The 27,467-nt window shown below is 31.3% G+C and overlaps 1 protein-coding gene across 13 annotated transcripts in view; it reads left to right on the top strand.

The window, feature by feature from the left end:
• LOC134716138 (uncharacterized) overlaps window positions 1-26,472 on the top strand; it is a 62,443-nt gene extending 35,971 nt beyond the window's left edge. For 9 of the 13 annotated variants that reach the window (XM_063579001.1, XM_063578973.1, XM_063578934.1 and 6 more), the window contains 10 exons: window positions 5,516-5,672; window positions 9,328-9,407; window positions 10,624-10,879; window positions 13,608-13,774; window positions 14,807-14,987; window positions 15,678-15,839; window positions 17,683-17,850; window positions 18,396-18,486; window positions 20,192-20,246; window positions 22,788-26,472. In XM_063579001.1, coding sequence (XP_063435071.1) covers window positions 5,516-5,672; window positions 9,328-9,407; window positions 10,624-10,879; window positions 13,608-13,774; window positions 14,807-14,987; window positions 15,678-15,839; window positions 17,683-17,850; window positions 18,396-18,486; window positions 20,192-20,246; window positions 22,788-23,369 — 1,899 coding nt within the window. In that variant the 3' untranslated portion in view covers window positions 23,370-26,472. The other 4 variants (XR_010106838.1, XR_010106837.1, XR_010106836.1 and 1 more) reach the window with 4 other exon arrangements.
• Window positions 26,473-27,467: the final 995 nt, after the last annotated feature.

Here is a 27,467-nt window from a genome sequence, read left to right as displayed (position 1 = left end):
ATACCTAGTCCTGAATCACCTACCATCTAAATACCAAATCCAGATTCACTGATCCTTAATCGTGCTTAGTCCTGAGTCACTGACCATTAACCATACCTAGTCCTAAATCACCTACCATTTAAATACCAAATCCAGATTCAATGATCCTTAATCATGCTTAGTCCTGAATCACTGATCATTAACCATACCTAGTCCTGAATCACCTACCATCTAAATACCAAATCCAGATTCACTGATCCTTAATCGTGCTTAGTCCTGAATCACTGACCATTAACCATACCTAGTCCTAAATGACCTACCATTTAAATACCAAATCCAGATTCAATGATCCTTAATCATGCTTAGTCCTGAACCACTGATCATTAACCATACCTATAGTCCTTAAACACCAAATCCAGATTCACTGATCATTAGTCATGCTTAGTCCTAAATCACTGTTCCTTAGCCATACCTAGTCCTGAATCACCTACCATCTAAACACCAAATCCAGATTCACTGATCCTTAATCATGCTTAGTCCTGCATCACTGATCCTTAGCCATACCTATATTCCTGAATCACCTACCATCGATATCTAAACACCAAATCAAGATTCACTGATCCATAACCATGATTAGTCCTGAATCACTTATCATTAACCATACCTTCAGTCCTGAATCACCTACTATCTAAACACCAAATCCAGATTCATTGATCCTTAATCATTGCTTTCAATGGTCCTTACAATTCTGTTGACAGTTATGATTTTTCTACTCTGTACACTACACTTCCACACAATCTTATAAAGAAAAAGTTTTTGTATTTGATAAAATGGTCTTTCGAAAAATCTCATTGTAATTTTATTTGCTGTAACTCGTTTAAGGCCTTTTTCTGTAACGAAAAAGGAAAGTATGCTAGATACACTTACTGGAAATGTGAGGATATGATTGAAGCTTTAAACTTTCTGCTTGATAACATTTATGTACGTTTCGGCGATAAAGTGTATCGTCAGGTAGTAGGTATTCCTATGGGCACCAACTGTGCCCCTTTAATAGCAGATTTATTTCTATATTGCTATGAATCTCAGTTTATGACCAAACTCAGTAAAGACCCATCATTGTTACATTTGGTTGATACATTCAAAAATACCTACCGTTATCTGGATGATATTTTTTCGTTGAATAATCCAGAGTTCTCTAAATATACTTCAGAAATTTACCCAAACGAACTTACTTTAACTAAATCTAACATAAACAGCAGCAGTTGTCCTTTTCTAGATTTAGACATTTCAATTTCAAACGGGAAACTTCACACTAAAATTTACGACAAAAGAGACGATTTTTCATTTCCTATTGTTAATTTTCCTTTTTTAGACGGCGATGTGCCTTTGGCTCCATCATACGGTGTTTATATATCGCAACTCGTTCGGTTTGCCCGTGTGTGTTCTGATGTCATAGATTTTTACGAACGTAATCAATGCATCACTGGTAAATTGTTGTGTCAGGGATTTCGATACCATAAATTACTTAAAACTTTTACTAAATTCTTTCATAGATACAAAGATTTGATTAGTAAATTTGGCTATACCTGTAGAAAGCTTATTAAAAATGGTATTTCTCATCCTAAATTTTATGGTAATATTGTACTTAAAGCGAGGAAATCACTATGTGATCCTTGTAAACTCATCGAACCTTTAAACAAACTTATAAGTAAGGGTTATCGTACCAATATTGTAATTAGATCTCTGAATATAGTTCACATTGGCACTAATATTGATTTTGTCATTAGCAAATTAAAACATAACTAAATTTCATTTTGAGGCGAGATGTATAGGGGACACAGCCACGTTAACTTTTATTTCTATAGAAGTCGCTCTTCACTAAACTACTACCTGTCGATACATTTATTTTTGGCATTGCACAAGTCATGTCTTCTTTGACTATTAATGACGTTAAAATACTAAATCCCTGTGATGTGTTTTAGTCGATTTTAGTCTCTGATGCATGATTTTTTACTATTAATTGGTTTTGGCTTTTAACTAGCTGTCAGTAACTGCGAGTACTCTCAAATCGTATTTTCTTGTTAATTCGACCTGTTGATACTGTTTATAATGCTTTTTTGTCATTTTTAATTATATGGATCTTGGCTGTATACCAGCTTTGATTATTTGTAATATCTTCAATTTTTCACTTATTCTTACAACATTTGTATAAACTTCAAGATTATAAAAAACCGGTTTTTTTCTAAAGTGAACATTGATTGGTTAAATATTTCTCAGTGTGTTTGAATTTGTTTGATAGCCTTTTGGTCATGACTGTTTGTCTCTAATATTTAATTAACTGTGCATTTGTATTCAGATATCGCAGATCAAATTTATTCGTTCTTTGTGTAATCATACGTTTTTTGATTGAGTTAAGTCTGCTAATTGATATTTTATCGTATGTTTTTATATGTTGTGATGTTATGCTATTGTTTCAGAAAAAGGGAGAAGGTTTGGGCCCATTAAAACGTTTAATCCCGCTGCAAATGTTTGCACCTGTCCTAAGTCAGGAATCTGATGTACAGTAGTTGTCGTTTGTTTATGTAATATATACGTGTTTCTCGTTTCTCGTTTTGTTTATATAGATTAGACCGTTGGTTTTCCCGTTTGAATGGTTTTACACTAGTAATTTTGGGGCCCTTTATAGCTTGTTGTTCGGTGTGAGCCAAGGCTCCGTGTTGAAGGCCGTACTTTAACCTATAATGGTTTAATTTTTAAATTGTTATTTGGATGGAGAGTTGTCTCATTGGCACTCACACCACATCTTCCTATATCTAATTAGTCCTGAATCACTCATCATTAACCATACCTATAGTCCTTAAACACCAAATCCAGATTCACTGATCATTAGTCATGCTTAGTCCTGAACCACTGATCATTAACCATACCTATAGTCCTTAAACACCAAATCCAGATTCACTGATCATTAGTCATGCTTAGTCCTAAATCACTGTTCCTTATCCATACCTAGTCCTGAATCACCTACCATCTAAACACCAAATCCAGATTCACTGATCCTTAATCATGCTTAGTCCTGAAACACTGATCATTAACCATACCTATAGTCCTTAAACACCAAATCCAGATTCACTGATCATTAGTCATGCTTAGTCCTAAATCACTGTTCCTTAGCCATACCTAGTCCTCAATCACCTACCATCTAAACACCAAATCCAGATTCACTGATCCTTAATCATGCTTAGTCCTGCATCACTGATCCTTAGCCATACCTATATTCCTGAATCACCTACCATCGATATCTAAACACCAAATCAAGATTCACTGATCCATAACCATGATTAGTCCTGAATCACTGATCCTTAGCCAAACCTATAGTCCTGAATCACCTACCATCTAAACTCCAAATCCAGATTCACTGATCCTTAATCAAACTGGTTTTATCCCAACCCTTAAATCATATATTTATATATTGTTGGTTGCCCTAACATGTCTTCTAAAATAATTTGAATCCATAACATAAGTTTTAAATTGTTTAAGTATAAATTTTTAGAATAAAATTGATTTGAAGTCAATTTGATGCAATGGAAATTTTATTATGTTTGCACTGATTTATTGTTAGGAATTTGAACAGTTTAGTTAAAAAAAAATAACACCATTGACCAAAATGATTGTGTTACTTTGTTTGTAATATCCAGTCTAAAACCATTAATTGCCATTTGATTGATTTATACAAAGATTAAATTTATTAAAAGAATTTTTAATAGAGTGTATGTTGGCTTTTTGAATGCATGGAGGTGTCGGGAATAAATGTGACTTATTGCAATTGTGGTTGTCAACATGATATAAATTGAATTTTTATACAGGCAATTTTATGTTAGTTTATATAAAGATTAGACAGCATTAATCTTTGATGCAAGATTTAAACAAATTTGAGAAATACTTAAAGTTATGTGAAATTTGAATTTACATGAAAAGAAATTTAATTGATTTCAGCAAAATTTGCCTGTGTAACGTGTGTGCTAATATATTGATTTACCACTAAGCTTTAATTTTGTACAAGAAACACTTAAGCCAATTAGAAATAAACTTTACATGTTATAAGTGACCTGTCAAGCAAATTAGTTATTACTTAACTGTCCAGTGTAGGCTCTGATAAAATAAGAAAATTGTGTGTTTTTTCTACAAATATTTGTCAACCCTGTTTTAAAGATTTGTTGTATAAACATCAGCAGTCTGTTTGTGTTTTTATTTCAATTATGCAAATTAATAGTATCTCTTTTTTTGTTGCTTTTGAAGGGTGCAAATATATGCATATAGATTCTACCAATGTTTTGAGTATGATAACTATCCACTCTAGACAGTTAATTTTCAAATTTATAAAACAAGGCTTGTTCCCTATGATATGATCTTTCTAATTTTAATTCCAAACAAGAGTTTTGACCTAAACTTCATGGTCCATTGATCATAGAAAATGATAATACAAGTCGGGTATCAATGTTCTATGGACACATACTTGTTATTCAGTACTTTTGTTGTAATTTTTTTAAAGCTTGCTATTTTAATATATAAAACAAGAGTTGAGACCAGCGTTAACCACCAATGTAGGCTTAGAACATTTTAACTTTTTGAAGAAAAATTAAAAAAGCTTTCTAAGGAGACTAAAGCTATTAAATAACATCATAAAGCTTTAATTATGATTTAAGATCATGTAAAATCAATTTTTCATTTGTATCCTTTTGTAAGTTAGTTTTGTTGTGTTTTGACAATACATATTGTCACATTGTCAAAACACATTTTAAATCCCTTTTTTAGTGTTAGCAAACTATGTACTGGTAGGATAGCAAGGATAGTGTCACTGTACAAATCCTTGAGGAGAGTTAAAAAAAAAAACTTCTATAAAACTTCTCTGCTATCAACAATATTTTGAAAATTAAATAATGGTGGTAAAAGTTACCCTTCAATTTTACTGGTTTCTCAAAGTCTTTCCTACACAATGCATAGATTTTATCTTTTAATTAATTATACTAAATTTAGCATAATTAATTATTGTAAAAAAGCATGAAGATATGGTTCAGCTTCAGATTTTAATTATACATCTTAAAACTTGTTTTATTCTTTAAAACACATGAATGCTTTACATGTTTTAAAATGATTAATTATTAAACTAATGTAATGAAATACAGAATGATTCATAAAGGAACTGACTTTGGTGATGTTTTGAGATCAATGCTAATTAACAGGTTACTTTTAAAGAATTTTAAAAAATTCAATTATAATCATTAATGTCAATGAATTGTGTAAAAAATGGGATATGGGTACTTCTAATGCAATGATAAATATTTATATAAAGGTGAAGGAAAATAGAAAATTCTATACTCAAGCTAAAATTTATATTGTCTGCCTAAAAGTCGAATGAATATATATATATAAACGAGTCTAAATTGAAAACTATGTTCAAACCTATATATAGATAGATCTCTAAAAAATAGTGTAACGGTTTTGAAATATGTTTTTTTTTTGTTTTTTTTTTTTTCAGATAGCAGCTCCTAAAATTTACCCTCTGACTTTAACTAAGCTATTGCCATATGTGTTATACAATATAACAATTAAAGTTAGACCAATTTTTGAGAACAGGACAGAAACTGGTTTCTGGAGTGACAATGTTACAACCTCTATAAGAACTGCAGAAGATGGTAAGTTTCTGGAGTGACAATGTTACAACCTCTATAAGAACTGCAGAAGATGGTAAGTTTCTGGAGTGACAATGTTACAACCTCTATAAGAACTGCAGAAGATGGTAAGACTTTTATTTATTTTATTTATTTATTTTATTTTTTTATCAGAATAGATCAACACATATTTTCATGAACTTTTTTAAGAACTTCAATCATGCAGAGCCAGATTACGAAAGTGTCTGTGGTCCCTCCTTTTTTGGGGAAATATGATTTATCATATAGGGAATCACTGAAGCATGACAGGAGCAGGCCCTTTCTTAGGCTGTCAGTGGGCCTCCATTTATCAAAATTTCTAGATCAACCACTGTCATGTTCATGCAATCTGGACAAGGTTAGAAAATTGTGCAGTTCATGCCTCAATTGTGAAAGTTGGCAGGTATGTCAGAGGATCATTTTTAGGCAGTTAAGCTGCCTTAAGCGAGCACCCTGGATTTGTGTGCTACCCAATAAATGCTGAAATACGTGCCATTGTTATTATCTAGCTGTCTACTATATTATTTATAACTTATTGGACAGTTTTTTCATACTTTTCATTCTGGATTAAAAAAAATATGACCAAAAGTTTTGAGGTTACACATAGGAAGTAGAGCACTTTAGGAATCCTTATTTAGTTTATTATCCCCTGAGCTTTTGGCTAAGATGTCAAAGAACAAATGTATGAAATATTTAATCGCCGAAAATCTCTAAAGACAAGTAGTTAAGATTTCCCAAATTGCAAAACTTGTAGGAATATTGTTTGTCGTCAATACGTAGTCAACTACGTATATAAGTTCAACTGATCACGCTGTTGGCGGCAATTTTGAATTAGAAGACGAAATTTTCGTATCTTTTTAATTTGGAAGCAGGGGTTCAAATTAATTAGCGGTGGTCCGGGTCTGTGACCCTCCACTTTTGCCGTCAGACTTTCTACTTAATTACAAGCTACGCCCGACGGACCTTGAAAGAAAATAAAAACATAACTTTGCAAACATTTTTACCAAAGTTTCCTAAAAAAACAATCTCAAACTTATTTTCATCATTACTATTCATGACAGCGATGTTCAATTTGTTCAACCGCTAGCTTTATACAGAAAATCGCCAATAAATAATGTTTAAATCCGAGTAAAATCGTATCTCACTTTCTGTCAAAACAGACAACATTGTAAACAAAATGGCTGCCGCAAGATTACAATATCGGATCCGATTCCGGAAGCGGATAAGGGTAATCCCAGGTTTGGGGCTATCAAATAAAAAAATCCAGACAGGTGACAAAATACAGCTACGCATGGTTAATAAATATAAACACTAGAATTTAAAACCAAAATTGTTTAAAAGAAGGAAAAAGCAGAAAATATTTTGTACACCAATTTTAATGTCAAAATCCAATACAAGTGACAGCTGGAAACAGTTTATCTAACAATATATATGTTCCTGGTAACAGTATAATTTTTTTATCAGTGATAAATGTTGTTAATGCATGTTAAATGCTTTTCAAGTTAAACATATTACTGCAATTTCAAGGGGTATTTTTTTCTTCTCAATTTTGATAGGTCAGTTAAAATATTTCTTATATAAAAAAAAGATGTGGTATGATTGGCAATGAGACAACTATCCACAAGAAACCAAAATGACCAAAACTTGGTAACGGTCAAGATCCCCGCCCCTTAAACAATATATATTCATGTATGGGATAATATAACAAATCATATGAACTATAGGTGGAGTCCTGGGGCCACTCTACCCCTTTCTGTTTTAGAATTTATAACGGTCGAGATCCACAATCTTAAACAATATATATTTATGTATGGGACAATATTACAAATCAAATAAATTATAAGGGGTCCATATGGTCACTGTACACCTTCATGAGTGAGAACTTGGAAAAATTCGAGATCATCACCCCTTAAGACTAGTTAACAAATCAAATGAAATATAGGGGAAGTCCCCGTGGTCACCCTTCCCCTCATGTTTAAGAACTTTTAAACAGTTGGGATCCCCAACTCTAGATTAAAATATAGGGGGAGTCCCTGCAGTCACCTGATTGAGAAATTGGAAACAGTCGAGATCCCCACCTTTAAATTAAACCATATATATTCATGTATGAGAACTAATCAAATGAAATATAGGGAGAGTCCTTAGGGTCACCCTACCCACTTCTGTTTGATAACTAAGAAACAGATGAGATCCCCACCCCTTAACCATATATATTCATGTATTGGACAATATAACAAATCAAATGAAATATAGGGGAAGTCACTGGGGTCCCCCACTCCTCCTGTTTGAAAACTTGATAATGGTCGAGATCCCCTCCCATAAACCATATATAATCATGTATGGGACAATATAAAAAATTAAATGAAAAATAGGGGTAGTCCCTAGGGTCACCCCACACCCTCTTGTGTGTGTTTTGAGAACTTGAAAAAAGATTAAGATACCAACACCTTAACCATATTCATTCCTGTTTTTCATTTCAAAAAGATTGAATGACATACAAGGTCAATCTCATAGGCGACACATATGCATATCACTTTGCTAGACCCTAACACCTGTCATTTTATTCCAAATTTAGACATCATGGACTTGGGGTAAAGGTGGGAGTCATTTACATTTACTATGGACAGGTCAGTCAGACCTCACCATTGATCCCTGTAGACTAGTAGTAAACATTTGTCTGATTTGTGTCTCATAACTTTGTACTGTAAAACACAAACTCATTTTTCTTTCTAGGGAAGCAAGTTCATTAATACTTTTACAACCTCGTACTAAAGTCAACTTGAACTACTAACAGTCAACTAATACGAACAATTACGCTCAACTAGAAGAACTGCAATCATTGCAAATTTGTACCACTGCTGACTCATGAAAGACTCATGACCATTCGTGGTCATGTGCGTTGCTATTGAAAACCTTGATAAAATATGAATTATTTGCCTTAATGTTTAATTCATTAAATGAACATAAATGCACAATTATATATGAATGTTTTTAATGTTTGTTCTTTTAAATCTTTAAAAAAAAGTTGAAGCAACATATTGCCACAGTTATAATATAATTATGTTTGCCTTGGTTTTTGGTTAACTGCCTACAATGCTTACAGCGCTTTGATTTATATGAAGCAGATACATTTTGAAACAAATTTACTCATGCTTTTGTATGCCCCACTTAGGGGTATTATGTTTTTTTGGTCTGCATGTTTGTTCTTTTGTCCATACTGTTCTGCTTCAGGAAAAGTTTTGGTCAAGTTAGTTTTTTTGCTGAATTTGAAGTCTAATCAACTTGGAATATCAGATAAGTTCATATGTTTTTATCATCCTATTATATGATTTTTCTAATGTTTATGCCAATTTCATGGTCCAATGAAAATAGAAAAGGATTGTGTGTGGGGCATCCATGTACTTTGGACAAATTCTTGTTAATTTCAGTGGATGAATAACCTGTTATAGAAGTTTATAAAAATAGTTTGGCATATAATTACTGTTGCTAAACTATGTACCAATACATGTAGTTATATAGTATTCATAATTATTCATAAGATTGATGTATTAATGGCATCATTCTTCTTACTTGTTTACTGTTTTTTTTTAATTGTACATGTATAAAATACATTTGTTCAAATACAAAACCTATTTTTCAGTGCCTCGTGCAGTTCCAACATTATGGCCAGGCTACTTTTCACAGTCGAATGATCCAGAGAAAATTAAAATCTATTGGGAGGTATGTACTTCTTGTTTGTATATTTCTATAAACATTTTGTGTACCTAAGTATTTAGAAAATTAACATAATCCTATTTATCCCTAATTTCCAACAATTTAGCCATTTATACCTTGAAAAGTAAAATAATCAAAAAGGAAACTTAAATGACCACTAAGATAAGATCTAATAAGGGCAATAATGACAAAAATCATTCATAGGAGTTATAATAAGATTTTGTCATTTTGGCTCTTGATAATCTTGAATGCTTACAAAATACAAAAAGATGTATATATTCTGTAAACAGAAAATAGATTATATAAATTCATTTTAGCTGAAGGGGGGACAATGGCGTCCCAATTATTTTCTCTCCTACATCCCTAACCCTACTATCAGCAAAAATCAGCTAAAAGAAACTTTTCAAGCAATGATCCCAATTACCCTTGTCCGTCTGTCTCAACCAAATGCTATGAATCCTATACACAATGCTTATTACCACAAAATACAGATGAAGTTACTTGTTTGAATTTTGGTGGTGTTACTTTTCTGTTCTAGAGTTATGCCCCTCCTTAAAGTAATATGCAAGAGGGGGCATTATCTTTGTCTTATTGGACACATTCCCCATTTATTTATCCTTCTTCTTCCATTTCCCTCCCCTCTGGTTCACACCCCCTGACTTCTGCTTTCAGACCCTTATTCCAAAGTTCTGTCATCCTTGTCTCACCTCTCAAATCTATGGTTCCTAGTCTTGAACAAGTAGTATTGTTATATTTAATGTGACAATTTTGTTGATGGTATTTTTGTTTGTTTTAAAACATATAAAAAGAATACGATTACCAAATTTGACAGTGCAAAAGACTTCTATTCTCTAACCACAAACACCTTTAAAAGATAGACAAACCAACTGTCAGCATTTATACCTATATTATTATAATCTGGTGTCCTAAAGAAATGAAATGAATAAGAATGCATAGAGTATTTTTAACCTATAGAAGCAATAAGTACTAGGGTTCCCCTTAGATTTTTTTTTATATCATTCTGGTAAACATGTATTTATGAAATACAATCTTGTTCCTAAAACTATAAAATCAAATCCATAAAACTATATATCAGAAAATGATTTCAGATAGCATCACATTCTAGCAATATAGCATCACATTACAATGATTCTTAAAGGCCTTGAGATGAACACTGTACTCTTTATATTGATCACATGTTATGTTTGAGTTTCCTTTACAGCCAATTGATGATGTAAAGAAATGTGGCATTATCCAATCATACAGAATCATATTGAAGGAAATAGTTCTCTTTGGAGAGAAAGTTGAAAAGGAAGAAAATTTTACTAAAATATACAAAGATATCCCACCTGAAGCTATATCATATGAAATTCAATTGGAACCAATGAAAAAATATGAAATAAAATTAACACAGAGAACCAGTGTTGGCTATCCCACTGTAGATGATGCTCATATTTATGTTTACCCACAGTATATTCGTAAGTGCAATTTTTTTTCCATGTTACCTAGTCAATTGACTACTCTGTAAATATAAGGAAATGTAGTTATTTTGTGGTGCCAATGAGACAACTAAGCACCACAGTTCAAATGCTGTGGATATAAGCAATTACAGGTTACACAATGGCCTTCGACAATGAGGAAAACCAATACAGTGTAGTAAACAAGAAACGGTCCTGACATAAAATATGTGAAACAATTCAAGTTTTTTAGGGCCTACATTACCTAGTTTATTAAATATAGAAGCCATTGGTCACAGCTACGTTGTATTACTCTTAAGGACCAACATTATCTGATTTATTGCCACAGAATTTTAAAGCTATTGGTCATGTCAATCATTTTTCAAGGCCCTCATTACCTAGTTTAACATCTTTAGAAGCTATTGGTCACACTCAAGTAATATTATTTTTCAGTCCCTGAGGGTATCACCAGCCCAGAAGTCAGCACTTCGGTGTTGACATGGATATCAATTATGTGGTCATTTTTATACGACCGCAAATTTTGAAAAAAATTTCTTCGTATATTGCTATCACGTTGGCGTCGTCGTCTGCGTTGTCGTCGTCGTTGTCGTTGTCGTCGTCATTGTCGTCGTCGTCGTCGTCGTCCGAATACTTTTAGTTTTCGCACTCTAACTTTAGTAAAAGTGAATAGAAATCTATGAAACTTTAACACAAGGTTTATGACCATAAAAGGAAGGTTGGTATTGATTTTGGAAGTTTTGGTCCCAACATTTTAGGAATTAGGGGCCAAAAAGGGCCCAAATAAGCATTTTCTTGGTTTTCGCTCTATAACTTTAGTTTAAGTTAATAGAAATCTATGAAATTTTGACACAAGGTTTATGACCACAAAAGAAAGGTTGGGATTGATTTTGGGAGTTTTGGTTTCAACAGTTTAGGAATTAGGGGCCAAAAAAGGGCCAAAATAAGCATTATTCTTAGTTTTTGCACAATAACTTTAGTTTAAGAAAATAGAAATCAATGAAATTTAAACACAATGTTTATGTCTTCAAAAGGAAGATTGGTATTGATTTTGGGAGTTTAGGTCCCAACAGTTTAGGAATAAGGGGCCAAAAAAGGGACCCAAATAAGCATTTTTCATGGTTTTTGCACCATAACGTTAGTATAAGTAAATAGAAATCTATGAAATTTAAACACAAGGTTTATGACCATAAAAGGAAGGTTGGAATTGATTTTGGGAGTTTTGGTCCCAACAGTTTAGGAAAAAGGGGCCCAAAGGGTCCAAAATTAAACTTTGTTTGATTTCGTCAAAATTGAATAATTGGGGTTCTTTGATATGCCGAATCTAACTGTGTTTGTAGATTCTTAACTTTTGGTCATGTTTTCAAATTGGTCTACATTAAGGTCCAAAGGGTCCAAAATTAAACTTAGTTTGTTTTTGACAAAAAATGAATCGGTTGGGTTCTTTGATATGTTGAATCTAAAAATGTACTTAGATTCTTGATTATTGGCCCAGTTTTCAAGTTGGTCCAAATATGGGTCCAAAATTAAACTTTATTTGATTTCATCAAAAATTGAATAAATGGGGTTCTTTGATATGTCAAATCTAACTGTGTATGTAGATTCTTCATTTTTGGTCCCGTTTTCAAATTGGCCTACATTAAGGTCCAAAGGGTCCAACATTAAACTAAGTTTGATTTTAACAAAAATTAAATTCTTGGGCCTCTTTGATATGCTGAATCTAAACATGTACTTAGATTTTTGATTATGGGCCCAGTTTTCAAGTTGGTCCAAATCAGGATCTAAAATTATTATATTAAGTATTGTGCAATAGCAAGTCTTTTCAATTGCACAGTATTGTGCAATGGCAAGAAATATCTAATTTCACAATATTGTGAAATAGCAATTTTTTTTTAATTAGAGTTATCTTTCTTTTTCCAGAATAGTAAGCAAGAAATATCTTATTGCAAGAATTTTTTTTAATTGGAGTTATCTGTCTTTGTCCAGAATCAACTTAAATCTTTGTTATATACAATATACAATGTATATTCACTTTTTACTACCAACTGATAAATTTAAATAATCTTTACCATTCAGTGATAACAAGCAGTTTTTTTACATCTTAATATTTTATGATGTATTTAAATTAGTAGTTATTGTTGCAAACTCCATTAGAATATTTTAATTGAGATCAGTTTTGGAATTAGGGAAAAGAGGATGTGATTAAAAAATTGGGTCATTTGAAATTTCATAAATAAAAAGAAAATTTCTTAAAACATTTTTTTAAGAGGATTAATAGTCAACAGCATAGTGAATTGCTCTAAGAGAAAACAAAATTTTAAGTTTATTAGAACACATTCATTCTGTGTCAGAAACCTATGATGTGTCAACAATTTAATCACAATCCAAATTTAGAGCTGAATCCAGCTTGAATGTTGTGTCCATACTTGCCCCAACCATTCAGGGTTCAACCTCTGCGGTCGTATAAAGCTACGCCCTGCGGAGCATCTGGTTATAAATTTCCCGTTTACAAAACTTTGAATTTTGGATTTTCTTATCCAAGGCATAGATAACCTTAGCAGTATTTGGCACAACTATTTGGAATTTTGGATCTTCAATGCTCTTCAACTTTGTACTTGGCTTCATAAAATTTGATTTAAGCGTCACTGATGAGTCTTATGTAGACGAAAAGCACCTCTGGCGTACAAAATCTGAATCTATTGGTAATTTTTGAGTTGTTATTATTTTTCAGGACCCACATTACCTAGTTTAAGATCCGTAGAAGCTATCAGTCACAATCAAGTTTTATTCACATGGAGTTTAAGAACTATCAATAACAGTACTGGTGACTTTTCTAACTATAATTTGTCATGGTGCAAAAAGAATAGTACAAAGCCAGGAAATCCAGGAAATTGTAAGGTAAAAATAAAATACATATTCCATTGTGTAAAATTTTTATTGCTTAACCCTTTCCTCCATAATGATGCTCTTTGATGCCATCCCCTTCACTCCATAATGACGCCTTTTTGATGCCACCCCCTTTACTCCATAATGACGCCTTTTGACGCATGTGTTGTGCCTCAGTTAATATGTCTTACCTACGAAAAATCTGTATCAAACCCAATTAAGTTTGTATCTAATATAAAAAGGATATTCAAGAGAAGATTTGAGTGAAATTTCATTGATGAAATATTCTTTTTTGCAATGCATTGATACTTTAAACTCTGATGATTTTTTTTTATTGAAAAAATCTGATGATTTTTTTTTATTGAAAAAATCCTATGCGAATCCAGTATGTACAAAAAAAATATCAATGGAGGAAAGCATTAAAACACTCTTATGATCAACATTCTTGTGAACCAATAAATTAAGCACTCTACATTGGGTAGACAAACAATGTTTCAGCTGGTGTTGGCTTCATAATAATTTCCTGTTATAATTTATTGCAAGGAACATTAAGATAAAGTCTTTCAGTTTTTTATACAATTAATAATTCTGTCAATCTTTGAAATTATAGAATATTATAAAAATTGAACAGAATCTATTTATTATTAGGAAAATATCTGTAGACTAATTTAGAAAATGTCTTTTTGTTGAGCCTGTGACTTTTGTCGCAGAAATCTTGAGATGGGGATAATGATCAGACTGCAGTGTTAGCTAACTTCCTAAAAGATTTATATTTTAGAAGGTGGAAGACCTGGGTGCTTCAATCATACTTTGTATAGTTCAGCTATAAGACTACTTGAAAAAAAAAGTTTTGTAATGTTAAATTTTTTATTATTATAAGTAATAGGGTAACTACATTTGGTATGTGCCTACCTTGCAAGGTCCTGATGCTTGTCAGACAGTATTATCTTGACCTTGACCTCATTCCATTTCAAAATTTGGGGAAAATCAAGAGAGAAAACAGTTCTGATTTGTTAACGTTGACATTGTTTTATTGATTTTCAGGAGGCTATTAAATCAAAGTTGATTTTAGACAACAGTGCTACAAACAAAGCAACAGTTTCAATTACTGAGAATTATTTTGACTATTGGTTTGGAATATCTGTTGAAGAAACAGTAAAGAATGGTTGGTTTATCAGCAGTGGTATTACATGGTACAAACATTGTGTATATCTAAAAGGAGGAGGTTAGTATAGAAAGGGGGTGGGAATGGTCCTGATCTAGAAATTCTGGGCTTAAAAAAATCGTGAGGTCCTGAATTTAAAGAAAATAAATCCTGACATCCCGAAATTCAAAAAAAGAAATCCCGGATCCCGAAAGGATCAATTCGAAAATTCTGAGCTGAAAAACACCCCATCCTGACATCCACAAAAGGTCCTGCCCCCACTCTATAGAGAATTGAACTCTGTTTTTCTGATGGCCATCAAAATAACCTCCCTAGATCTAAGTATATCTTTCTTGCACAACTTACCTATTGTATTATTTTAGATATATTAGGATAGTTTGCAGGTCGAATGTCAAACTGTGGTCCTAGTTAAAACCTTGATGACATGATACAGACTATACTTCTTTGGCAGTTTCTTAATCTAAAGTTATCAAGATGTGGAATAAGAAGATAGTAATTAACAATACTAGAACAGCATTTCATTTCTAATTTAGATTGCAGGAGCTGCAATGATTCATCATGTTAAAACTGTTTCTAAATGAATTGTTGAATTTAACATTTTCGTGATATAAGAAAAAAAACAGTTTGTTAAATGGAATGAATATTTACTTTTTTAATATATATCAATGCTAAGATTATCCAATAAATAATATAAAAAAACCAATGAATCAGTATTTACTTTATGATATGAAATATGATCTTTTTCTATAGTTCCAAAGAAACCATTAGAGTTGGAGGTACCCACAGATACTGACCAAGAAGATGGTATTTTTATCATATGGAAACCATACACCTGTACCCAGGGTCAAGGAAAAGTTGCTTTTTATGAAGTTCGGTTTTGTACAACTGGCAGTGCAGAAGATCAATGTGAAGGTTTGTTTGGTTATTTCAGTGTTTTCACTCCTTGAGCTAATTATGTCAAAAAGTTGAAAACTTCAGGTTCAGAATACAATGTACTACACTATTATTTGAGTAATTTATACATGTTTTCATTTTTGTGATTTTAATCATCTTTTATTGATAACTGAAAAATGTGTACTGCAACACAAAGGTTCCCCATGCACTTAAGGGTTGGGTAAATTAAAATGAAAAGTGCTAGCTATTTAAAAGAGTTAAGTGATCATAATTTTTTCCCCTCATTAAGGCACATACTTCAACAAAAACATGTGGGTCTTTCATTTTCTTAACTGATTGAAGACTTTTCAAGTTTTTAACTTGAAGCCTACAATTATTTTCTGTGTTATTAAGGGGCATAACTTGGGATCCTCCTACCTTTATTGTGTTAATTCATATTCAATTTTTGATTGGTAGTTTCTAACATTTTACATAGGTAATAACTGTTCCAAGTGTGGGCCATAATATTAAGACCTCCGTCTCAAAAGTTTGATTTTTGGGTAAAGATTGAATGAAATGCAATCATAACCCTATGTTACTGACTTGATATCTAAATCTTCAAAAGGCTTATCACTACCTTTTTGATACCCAAAATATAGTGAAAGGATCTTGACATTCTATACATTCTGTCCATTAAATTTCCAGAAATATATATCAATGTAATATATGCTCAAATATTCAAGTTACTAAAAGATGTAACATCTGGCAAAAAAATTACTTAACTTTTGCAATGTGCAGGAATCTAATATCTATCCTAAAAATATAAATGATGTCATTGTAAATCATCTTTTAAAATAAACAGCTGCGCCATGAGCGCATGATACGCCCGACGTCTTGTGTGGAAGTTTTATGCAATAATCATAAATAGTTTCTGAGAAAGTTTTAAGCAATAACCATATATTGTTTTTGAGACACAGCGGGACATGTGAAACACCCCCAACCCTGTTGTTTTTTTACAAAAAACTAAATATCACTAAAATAAAATTTTGAATCAAAACCAAAAAGTATACAGATCTTTAGATTAATATAACAAAGACATGTGTAAAGTTTTAAGCCATAATCAAGAATCATTTTTGAGATACGGTTCGACATGTAAAAAAAAAACACACCCCTGTTTTAGTTACAAAGTGCCATAACTCAAAAAGTTTTAATCTTATTTTCACCAAAAAGTATACAGATCATTTGACCATCATAAGAAACAACTATGTTAAGTTTCATGAAATTTGGATAAGTCATTCTCAAGTTACGGTGCAACATGTTTACTCCGGACAGACGGACGTACGGACTGACAGACACTGGACATTTGTATACCATAATACGTCTCGTCAAAATTTTTGACGGGTGTATAAAAATGGAGTTGTCTCCCATTGTCCATAATTTGTAGTTGAATAAACTACTGTGGATTCCTTATTTTCATGGGTATCAATTTTCATGGATTGCTGAAAACTTTATTTGATTTGATTTTTGTGGTTTTGCCAATCTCTCTAGATCTTCTATTGTATATTCAGAAATTGTTGAATGCTTTATTATTGGAATTTTGAACATGACACAAATACAAGATTATTATTGCAAACACCATAATTTATGGTATTTGTTAACAGATGATTGGATTTAAAATGAAGCAGTCTACATCTAAATTGTCTCCAAAATTATAGTATGTAGTGATGGACTGGTCCAACCATTCAGCCTTCTTTCCTAGGCTTTTGTGTCTTATACTTCCCTTGAACTACTTGCTGTATAGCAAGGTTTTGTTTTGTGAGATTTGCTTCCAGTACCTATTGTTGTAATTTCAATTATCTTAAAAATATTGTATCATATACAGGCAAAGAACAGAATGAAACCGTGTCTGCCTCAGAATCATCATACACATTGCAGAATTTGATTGAAGGTCAAACTTATATAATCAACATAAGTGCCAAAATGGAAGATGGACAATATGGACCTTGGACTACGTCTAAAAAAGTCCTTTTTAAGTCCCCAAAGACTTTTGGTAAGTTTACTTTATGTTTTAAGGCAAGATTTATCACTAAAATCATGTCTTTACTTAAACGTTTGAATTAGGAAAAACAAGGCAAAGATATCTATTTCTTTGAAAGTTTGATTAAGATAAACCTTTAGAGCAAATTATGGCTTAATTCCCTTCAACTATTTATTTTGCTTCATTTCACTTGAACAAGTGTACATTTTACAAATTAAATTTTGCTATTATAAAAGAATAAATTGTGTCTCTCTTGCTTCTTCAAATATCAAAATATGTTTGTGAATTTAATGTGCGTATTGTATTGGTAAACTTTACTGTGCTTGAGGATCACCAATAAGTCATGTTTAATACCATGTGGTATTAAGATATGTAGCTTTACTGGACTGGTTTACCATGCCTGGAATTTTGTATACAGACAGTTAAAAAGAAACAATCTAGATTTTTAAATTATTTGTAAGATACTGCAAATGCTTTTTCTAGTGCTACCATGCTTGATATTATTGTCTTGCTGATTTCTGTGAAACCTCATAATCTATAATACATTGTGTTTACAGAATCAGAAACAGAGAATTTGATACTAGGAGCTGCTATTGGAGGTATTGGAGCATTTGTTATATTGGTAATAGTTGGTATAGTGTATTGTAGGTAAGTAATCATACTGTAAACAAACTTTTTTCACTAGTATTTGCACGAATTTTGCCGGTATGTAAAACTTAGATATTTCCTTATAAGCTACATCAATCAAATTCTAAAATTGCAAAAATTAGAATAGAATACATTCAACAATATAAATATATAAATTCATACAACTGATTTAAAAAAAAAAAGAAGATGTGGTATGAATGCCAATGAGACAACTCTCCAAAAGAGACCAAAATAACACAGAAGTTAATATCTAAACATCTAAATCAGCCTTCAACAATGAGCAAAGCCCACACTGCATAGTCAGCTATAAAAAGGCCTCAAACTGACAATGTAAAACAATTCAAATGAGAAAACTAACGGCATTGAAGCCAGAAATATGTTCTCTAATAGTTCACTATCTTGTATTTTCAGAATACTTTCAAAAATACAAATATACAAATCGATACAATTGACTTTTATCAAAAAGAAGATGTGGTATGAACGCCAATGAGACAACTCTCCAAAAGAGACCAAAATAACACAGAAGTTAACATATTTAGGGGACTGTACAGCCTTCAACAATGAGAAAAGCCCATACTGCATAGTCAGCTATATAAAGGCCTCGAAATGACAATGTAAAACAATTCAAATGAGAAAACTAACGGCATAGAAGCCAGAAATATGTTCTCTTATAGTTCACTATCTTGTGTTTTCAGAATACTTTCAAAAATATATACAGTCGACTCTCGTTATGTCGAAGTCAGCCGGACCAGAGAAATACTTCGAGATACACGTAGTTCGACTCAAACGAACACCAGAAGTTCGACAATCTAAGGGACACAACTCTTGCTTAGCTTGGTAAAGCTAAAATAATTCCGGGTGAATATGGCAAGGGGATCGATATTCTAGTATCAGATCGTTGTATGTGTATGTCACAGTCTTTTGTTATTAAAATTACATTATTTTTACTTATTCATTTGTTTCAATTAAAAAAAAATTATATGGGTTTTCCAAGAGAGTAATTTCCAATCGATAGATCCGTTATTCAGGTCTGTTATAGTTGACAGAATTGTTTATTCTCGGATACAAGAGATTTAAGAACATTTTGATTTCTATTCATTTTGTTTTATCTCACTCATTCTTTTCAAAAGAAAATATAGCAAGATTAAAGACGCCGTTTAGAAGTTTTAAGTTGATCATCAACGGAAGCCATATTCCTCACTTTATACACACCCAAGCTCATTAGTGTAAATCACAAATTAATTGTTTTGTAAACATTTAAATACTTTTTCATGAACATTAACAATGTATCACTAATTCTATAAAAGATAATCTTAGGTAAACACTCATGAAAATAGCATGTCATAAATCAATACAGTGGTCAGTGACCGGAAATTTAATTACACGTGTATTGTCAGATTAACTCTTCAATCAATTTAAATCCCGGAGGTCATGTTTTGACATATGTGTATAAGTGTATATACAAATCGATACAATTGACTTTTGTTAAAAAGAAGATGTGGTATGAATGCCAATGAGATAACTCTCCACAAGACACCAAAATAACACAGAAATTAACAACTATAGGTCACCATATGGCCTTCAACAATGAGCAAAGGGCATACCGCATAGTCTGCTATAAAAAGACCCCGAAATGACAATGTAAAACAATTCAAATGAGAAAACTTGAGGCCTTTTTTATGTAAAGATTTTGTGTACTTTTCAGGCGTTCTTTAAAAAAACAAGCAGAAGAAGTGATCAATCTGCCTACTATTAAAACAGTATGTATGGTTTTATTAGTTTATTTAGAACAGATATAATGCACTCAGGTCTTTCTATATCTGAATAAATTTGCAAAAGTGAAATATTAACAAGATTGGGCTTCCATTGAATGTGATTATCATTCCATGTTAGTTTGTTGTTTAGTAGTGTTTTTAGGCATTGACATGATATAAACTTATTGCAAATTCAGTATTCAATCAGCTTAAGGTTATAGTACAGCTCTGAGGAGCAAAAGAATTAAAAAAAAATCCTTAACCTGATTTTCAGGTTTATATGACTGTAAAAAAATAATAGGTGAAGAAAAAATCATATGGTGGTGCACTTGCAATTACATTTTAAAAATAGCTTTGATGATTTCCCCATATTTTGGGTTATTATTATCGGGAAAAATGTGCGCTTCTACAATTCAACTTTTTCAAACTTTCAATAAAGATGAAGGGGACAAATCTGAATAAATTTAACTTTAAAAAAATATAGGTATGTGTTTATATAAGATAGTTTTATCATATTGTGATGCTTTTCCTTGTCATGTTTGCTATGCTCTCAGTTCTGTAAATTTGTGATTTTTCTCTGTTTTAAGAACAAAATGCATATTATTTCAACTTCTTTGTTATAAATGATTGGATAAATATCTAAAAACACAAAAAGAGATATGGGATGTACATGTTTCTGGTTAAATAATTTCTGGTACAACTCACCTTTTTACCCATTTTGGTTAAAAGACTCACTAAGGGATTGGTAAAAGAATTTTAAAACTTTATTACTTAAAAATCACTCATTCAAAATACACAATTTTTTAGTTAAATTATGAAATTTGATAAATTCATTGCTATTTTCCACTTGAATCACATGTTTTGGAAACAATTCCAGAACGAGATTTCAACAAGACTGAAACGTCAGAAGAATACATCCTTTAGAAAACAACATGTATGTACACGAGGGTTTTCTCATGAAATAAAAGAAATTATCTTACTTATTAAAGTATTAAACAGTGCTTTTAATGTATTGACTTTTTATGCCCAACCTACGATAGTAGAGGGGCATTATGTTTTCTGGTCTGTGGCTCCGTTCGTTCGTTCGTCCGTCTGTCCGTCCGTTCGTTCGTTCGTCCACATGTTAAAGTTTTTGGTTAACGTTGTTTTTGATGAAGATGAAGTCCAATCAACTTGAAACTTAGTACACTTGTTGCTTATGATACAATCTTTCTAATTTTAAAGCCAAATTAGACTTTGGTCCCCAATTTCACGGTTCATGGAACATGGAAAATGATAGTGCCAGTGGGGCATCCGTGTACTTTGGACACATTCTTGTTTAATTAATCAATTTAAATGATTTTGGGTAGTAAAGGAAAAGATTCACTTTGTAGTCCCTTTGATATATATCATATATACCAACATCTTGGGAATTTTTTTTTATTTATTAGTTTAATCCTTTAACTGTGGATTCACTATTATTTGTTGGATACTAATTGTTGTGGATTTTGTGGGTACAGGGAAACCACAAATTAAGATATTCCAAAAATTACAAATTTTCGTAAGGAATGTTTGTAGACAATGCCAGAACCACGAAATTAAATAGCCACAAACATGCAAGTTTTACTCAATCCACTAAAATTGGTACCCACAAAGATAAATGAATCCACAGTAGTTGGTTTAAATGATTAATAACAAAGTTTAAATAATTATGAAACAAATCTGTTTAAGGTGGTACCCAACACTTTCACTAAAATTAATTTGTCTCGTTTAACTTTCATAAAATTTTGACAAAGTATTTACTTTGACCCTTTAAAAAAAATATAAAAATTTCAAAAATTTTGAACCAAGCGTTTTGTCAGAAAATTTACACTGGTTATATAGCAGTTTAACAAACACCAATTTTGATCATTGAGAAGCTTAAAATTCCCTTTACATTACAACGTAATTAAAACGTTTAGCTGACTTTACAGAGTTATCTCCCTGTAGTGTTAGGTACCACCTTAAGACAAAGCCTGAAAATATAGAGTGTTCATGTTGTAGTACAATGTAGCATTTAATCCTATCATAAAGTTGAAGAGGTTAGTAAAGGGGGTACACCATGTACAGCTAGACTAATACAAACAGAAAAAGTCATTGGCATGAATAACCAATTTTGTTTTTTAATTAACTTATAATTTGGGCTTATTTACCTGGTTGCACAGTGAATAATAAGCTTTAAGCAAGAACAAATGAGATTCACAAATTGCAAATACAAAACTAAACTAACTCTTTAGCTATATTGGTTAAATATGATATACAGTTAAATCAGAAATAACTGTGTATATGTATTTGTGTGATTTTTGAAGAATTACCATGAATGTGAGATTAATTATTGAGATTTCAGACAAACCTGAAACAAATGTTTCTATCAAATATATTAAAATATATATAGCAATGATTAGAAATGTTTGTGCATGCATGATGGAGGTAAGAATTGATAAAATAAAAGGTTAATTTAATGATTATTTGAAAAATAAATTTACTTGCATTGAATTATTGATAAATAAACCTTTCTGTCTTTTTTAGAAATCTGGTTTTGATAAAAGAGAAAACAATGGCAGTGGAATTGATACCCATGAATCTCTTCAGCCTTTACTACGGAATAGTAATGGTAACGACAGTGGATTAGGTGGATCAAGTACAAACGGAAACAGTATATCGCACAACAATAGTTTGGATAAAAAATATTCCAATCAAAATGGCAGCACGGGAGGGTACAACAGTAAACACAATAATCATATACATCAGAATGGAAGTGTTATTCAAACTGATGCTATAATCGAGTCTCTGGGAGTTAGTGAAAATACTAATCAATCCTTCGGAGAAACTTCATTCACCACAGGTGAAATGTCCGGTGGAAATGAAATGAACAGTGTAGACTACACAGACGTTGAGTTAATACATTCTTCAGATGAGGAATCCTCGTCTAATAATCTTCATGTGTTCCCTCAAGCAATAATTCACCCAAACATTCAGGAAAAAAATCTTTTTACTCAAGTACTAATAGATCTGATAGAGAAAACAAAGGTTTTTCAGACACAGATGAAAGAGGACAAGATTCCAGTAATATTGATTCTTATTGTGAGCAGGGGGAAACAAGTGCTATAGATTCTTATTGTCAGAAGGGGTTAAATTCTAGTACTGGTGTAACGACATGATTAATACATTGTACACCAGTCCACATTCATCATTATATTTTACCAATAATAGAATGTTATCCAAGTATGTAACAATATGAAAAATGCTCTAAAACTTGCCTGGAATATTAAAATGACAATATGTCTCCTGCCATATTTTGGCAAGAGATTTTATTTATTCCTGTCCGTCCATCTGTTTGTCTATGGTAAGAGATATTCAAGACCAAATCACTATATAGTTGTAGTAGTCATGCAGTAAATGCACTTCATATTTGATATTTTTTATCAGATTACAACTAGGGCTTTCCATACAAAACATGAACTGCCTTTTCTTTATACAATGAATTTATTAGATGGAAAATTTACAAGTACATTGGAATACATGGACATATATTGAATTGCAATAAAATTAGTAATTTAGGTTAAAAAATGAAGGAATGGTTGTTGTTTCACATCATGCGCATATATTTTACTTGTTTTAAGGGCATTTTCCATGTAAAATTATCTTATTGAAATTTTAAACAGTAATTTTAAAGGTAATTTTAATTTTTAGTTTTTAATAAAAATCATATCATAAGGCAGCTTAAAACACATGTTAAGGATGTATTCTTCTGACTTTTCAGTCTCATTCAGTCTCGTTGAAATCTCGTTCTTGAATTATTTCCAAAACATGTGATACAAGTGAAAAATATCAATGAATTTTAAAAATATTATAATCAAACATAACTCTGTGAAAAAATTGTGTATTTACAATGAATGGATTTTGAGTAATCCAGTTTTCAAATTTTATGACCAATCAAGTCAATATTTTCAGCCAAAATTTTGAGAAAATGGGTTAGAGATACAAAAAATGATTTTACAAGAATCATGTGCATCCCATATAATTTTGGTGTTTTTCAAATTTCTTAAATATGTGTTTTTTCAATCATTTATAACAAAAAAGTTGAAATAATATGCATTTTGTTCTTAAAAAATGAGAAAAATCACAAAAATACAAAATTGATAGCATGGCAAATTTTACTAAAAAAAGCGTCAAAATGTGATAAAACTTTCTTATATTAACACCTACCTATAATTTTTTTAAGTAAAATTTATTCAGATTGATCCACTTCATCTTTATAGAAAGTATGAAAAAAAGTTTAATTGTGGAACTGTGATTTTTTTCACGATAATAGTTCAAAAATAGGTAAAAATCGATGAAAAATAGGAAAATCATCAAAATTGGGCATTTTCAAAGGGCCGTAGCAAAAAAAGAAGTCCACCACCATATGATTTTTTCTTCACCAATTATTTTTTTATAGTCTTATAAATCCGAAAATCAGGTTAAGAAAAAAAGTTTAATTCTAGAAATTTTTGGCTTCTCAGAGGTGTACATCCTTAAATCTTTTATTATTTATGGATAGTTAGAATAATTAATCATCCAATCATAAATGTTTCAACTGAAAAGTTGAATTTAAATCATTTTTTGCAATTTTTGTTTGGTTTTACAGTACAATCACAGACTGCATGTGTATTATGAATCTCTTTGTTATCTTATCGCTGCATAGGAATGTTTGTTAAAAAAAACATTTATTTATGGATTTCTTTAGATTCCATAAAAATCTTAATATTACAATATTATTACAATCTCAGCAAATCACAAAGAAGGAATTACAAAATATACTAACTTGCAGTTTGCACTTCTTAGACTTTCATTTTATGTTGCAGTTGTATCTTGCTGCATCTTTTATTGAAGTAGTATTGTTTTTACTAACTGTCTATTAACTAATTAGGACTTAACATTCTTTTATATGTTTGTTAGTGATTATCTTTTGTATTAACTTATGTATGCACATTCTTGTAATTTTATAAATGTATTTATTTATTTTTTTAAAGTGAATGAGGCTATAAAAAAAGTTATCTTAGCCCATCTGGTCAGTTGATGTGTTCAATGGACAGCTTGACATTTTTATCAGACTGGTTTCTGGAAATCATCACAGAAAAAAAATACAAAAACACAAATGTATTCCTAAATTTCATATTTTTGGTAAATTTGTGATATGATGGGTTCATTTTAGAAAAGTCCATATGTTTTTTTAAATGTGAAGTAGCTTTTTTCAAATGATAGTTCTGCCATTTCCTTCATTAGTCTGGTAAAATTCCATGCATTGAATCTAAAGAATTATAATTAACTCATTCTTTTTTCCTTTATTAGCATTATCATGTGTTGAGTTGTAATCCTGTGCTTGAGTGACTACTGTATTTCAATAACTAATGTTCCAATTTTACACATAGTTACATGTTGTATTAAATAATTTTATAAATATTTGATGATAGTTATTAATAAAAATTATTTTTGTGGTGTAATAGAGGTTTTGTTTTGTAATTCAAGCTCAAATAGTACATGTAATAAGATCTGTATAGTCATCATTGTATGTCTTTCTTCTGTCGGTGACCTCTTACCATAAACTGATTTTATCTTCATTTCATCATATTAAGGATTTTACCTGTATCTCTGAAAGAATATTGCATATCTGGGTTCCTGTATTTGTTTCAAGCTTTTAACGAAAAATATTTTTAATGGAATATTCATTATTTTGTACTTTTGCACCTTTTAAACAACAAATATGTTTCTCAGTATGCATGTTATTTTTAAATTGCATGTTACTGAAGTGATTTACAATGGGATTACTTTCCAAATTTAATTCTGTAAATAGAAAATTTGTGTGACTACAATTTTTATTGTGAAATTTACTCTACAAAAATGCTTCATTGTTCATTTCAAAAAATTAACACAGAAATATTTTAACTGGCCCTTTAAAGGCCAAACCAGCTAACAGAACCAGAAAAGAAATTGAATCAACATATGTACAGTGATAGATATATTAAGATGTGGTGTCCTTCAGATCAATCTTTTTGTCCTCAATCCGAGTAATGACAGCATTTAGTTAAATGAACTGGTGTCTATACACATATAATTCATACAATTGCATTCCATTTTATTATTGATTTGTTGTTTTAGTATGTGTAATGTTTGTGAAAATTTACAATGTTTTATGATCTGACTATGTCATTGAATAAATTATACAAATATACCTCTCATAGAATTTCTTTATTGTGTTTTGGATAAAATATTGATAAAGAATATATTAGATTTATCAGCTGTATGTGTATACATGTACATTTTAGTTCAGTCATCTCAAGGATGACCTATTATTTCAAAACTTTGTAATATGACAACTAGCATATAATGCATGTTTAATCACAGCCACCGTTGTAAAAAATCAAATTTACTGAGTTATTTCAAAACAATTTCAGACAGTGCCAAAGGTCATTTTGAGATTACCATTAAAGTTTTGAAACTTTACAAACTACAAAGAATTTAAAGTCAACTTTAATTTTCACAATTGTACAACTTCTATTCCATATTATTTCATATAAAAAATAAGATGTAGTATCATTACCATTGAGACAACCATTCACTGGAGATAAAGTGAGGAGAATGTAAGCAGTTATAGGTTACTGTATGAGCTTCAATAGTTATCAAAGCCTTAAATTTAATACAGCAGACACATGTTTTCTCTACATAAGAATCATTATTGACACTTAGATAAAAATAGTGAGAAAGCCAAACAAGTATAAATAAGAAGAGTATCGAGAACCCAAAATTCCAAAACTTTTTCCCAAATACAACTATGGTAATCTAGGCCTGTGGTTAAAAATCCTTAGTATTTCGAATATTTCATACTTTTTCAACCTGTAGATTTATAAGAATGACAAAATAATTGATATTCATGTCAACACAAAAGAACTGACTACTTGGGTGGTGACACCCTCGGGGACGTGGTGTAGTGGTTAGTGCATTGGACTACTAACACAAAGGTTCCTGTTTCGATTCCCGTTTGGGATGAAAATTTCAGGAACTCAATTTTCGGCTCTCCCTTGACACCATTTGCGAGTATGGTCTTAAGGAAACGATGATAGTCCGTCGGAAGGGGACGATAAATGGCTGACCCGTGTTAAGAGAGAGCCATAGCTCTTGCACGTTAAAGACACCCTTGTAGATTTTGAAAAAGAGTAGGCTAATGCC

This window comes from Mytilus trossulus, chromosome 1, assembly GCF_036588685.1.
Source record: "Mytilus trossulus isolate FHL-02 chromosome 1, PNRI_Mtr1.1.1.hap1, whole genome shotgun sequence".
In the NCBI taxonomy this organism is placed as follows: domain Eukaryota; kingdom Metazoa; phylum Mollusca; class Bivalvia; order Mytilida; family Mytilidae; genus Mytilus; species Mytilus trossulus.
This window is presented reverse-complemented; position numbering and strand designations above follow the sequence as displayed.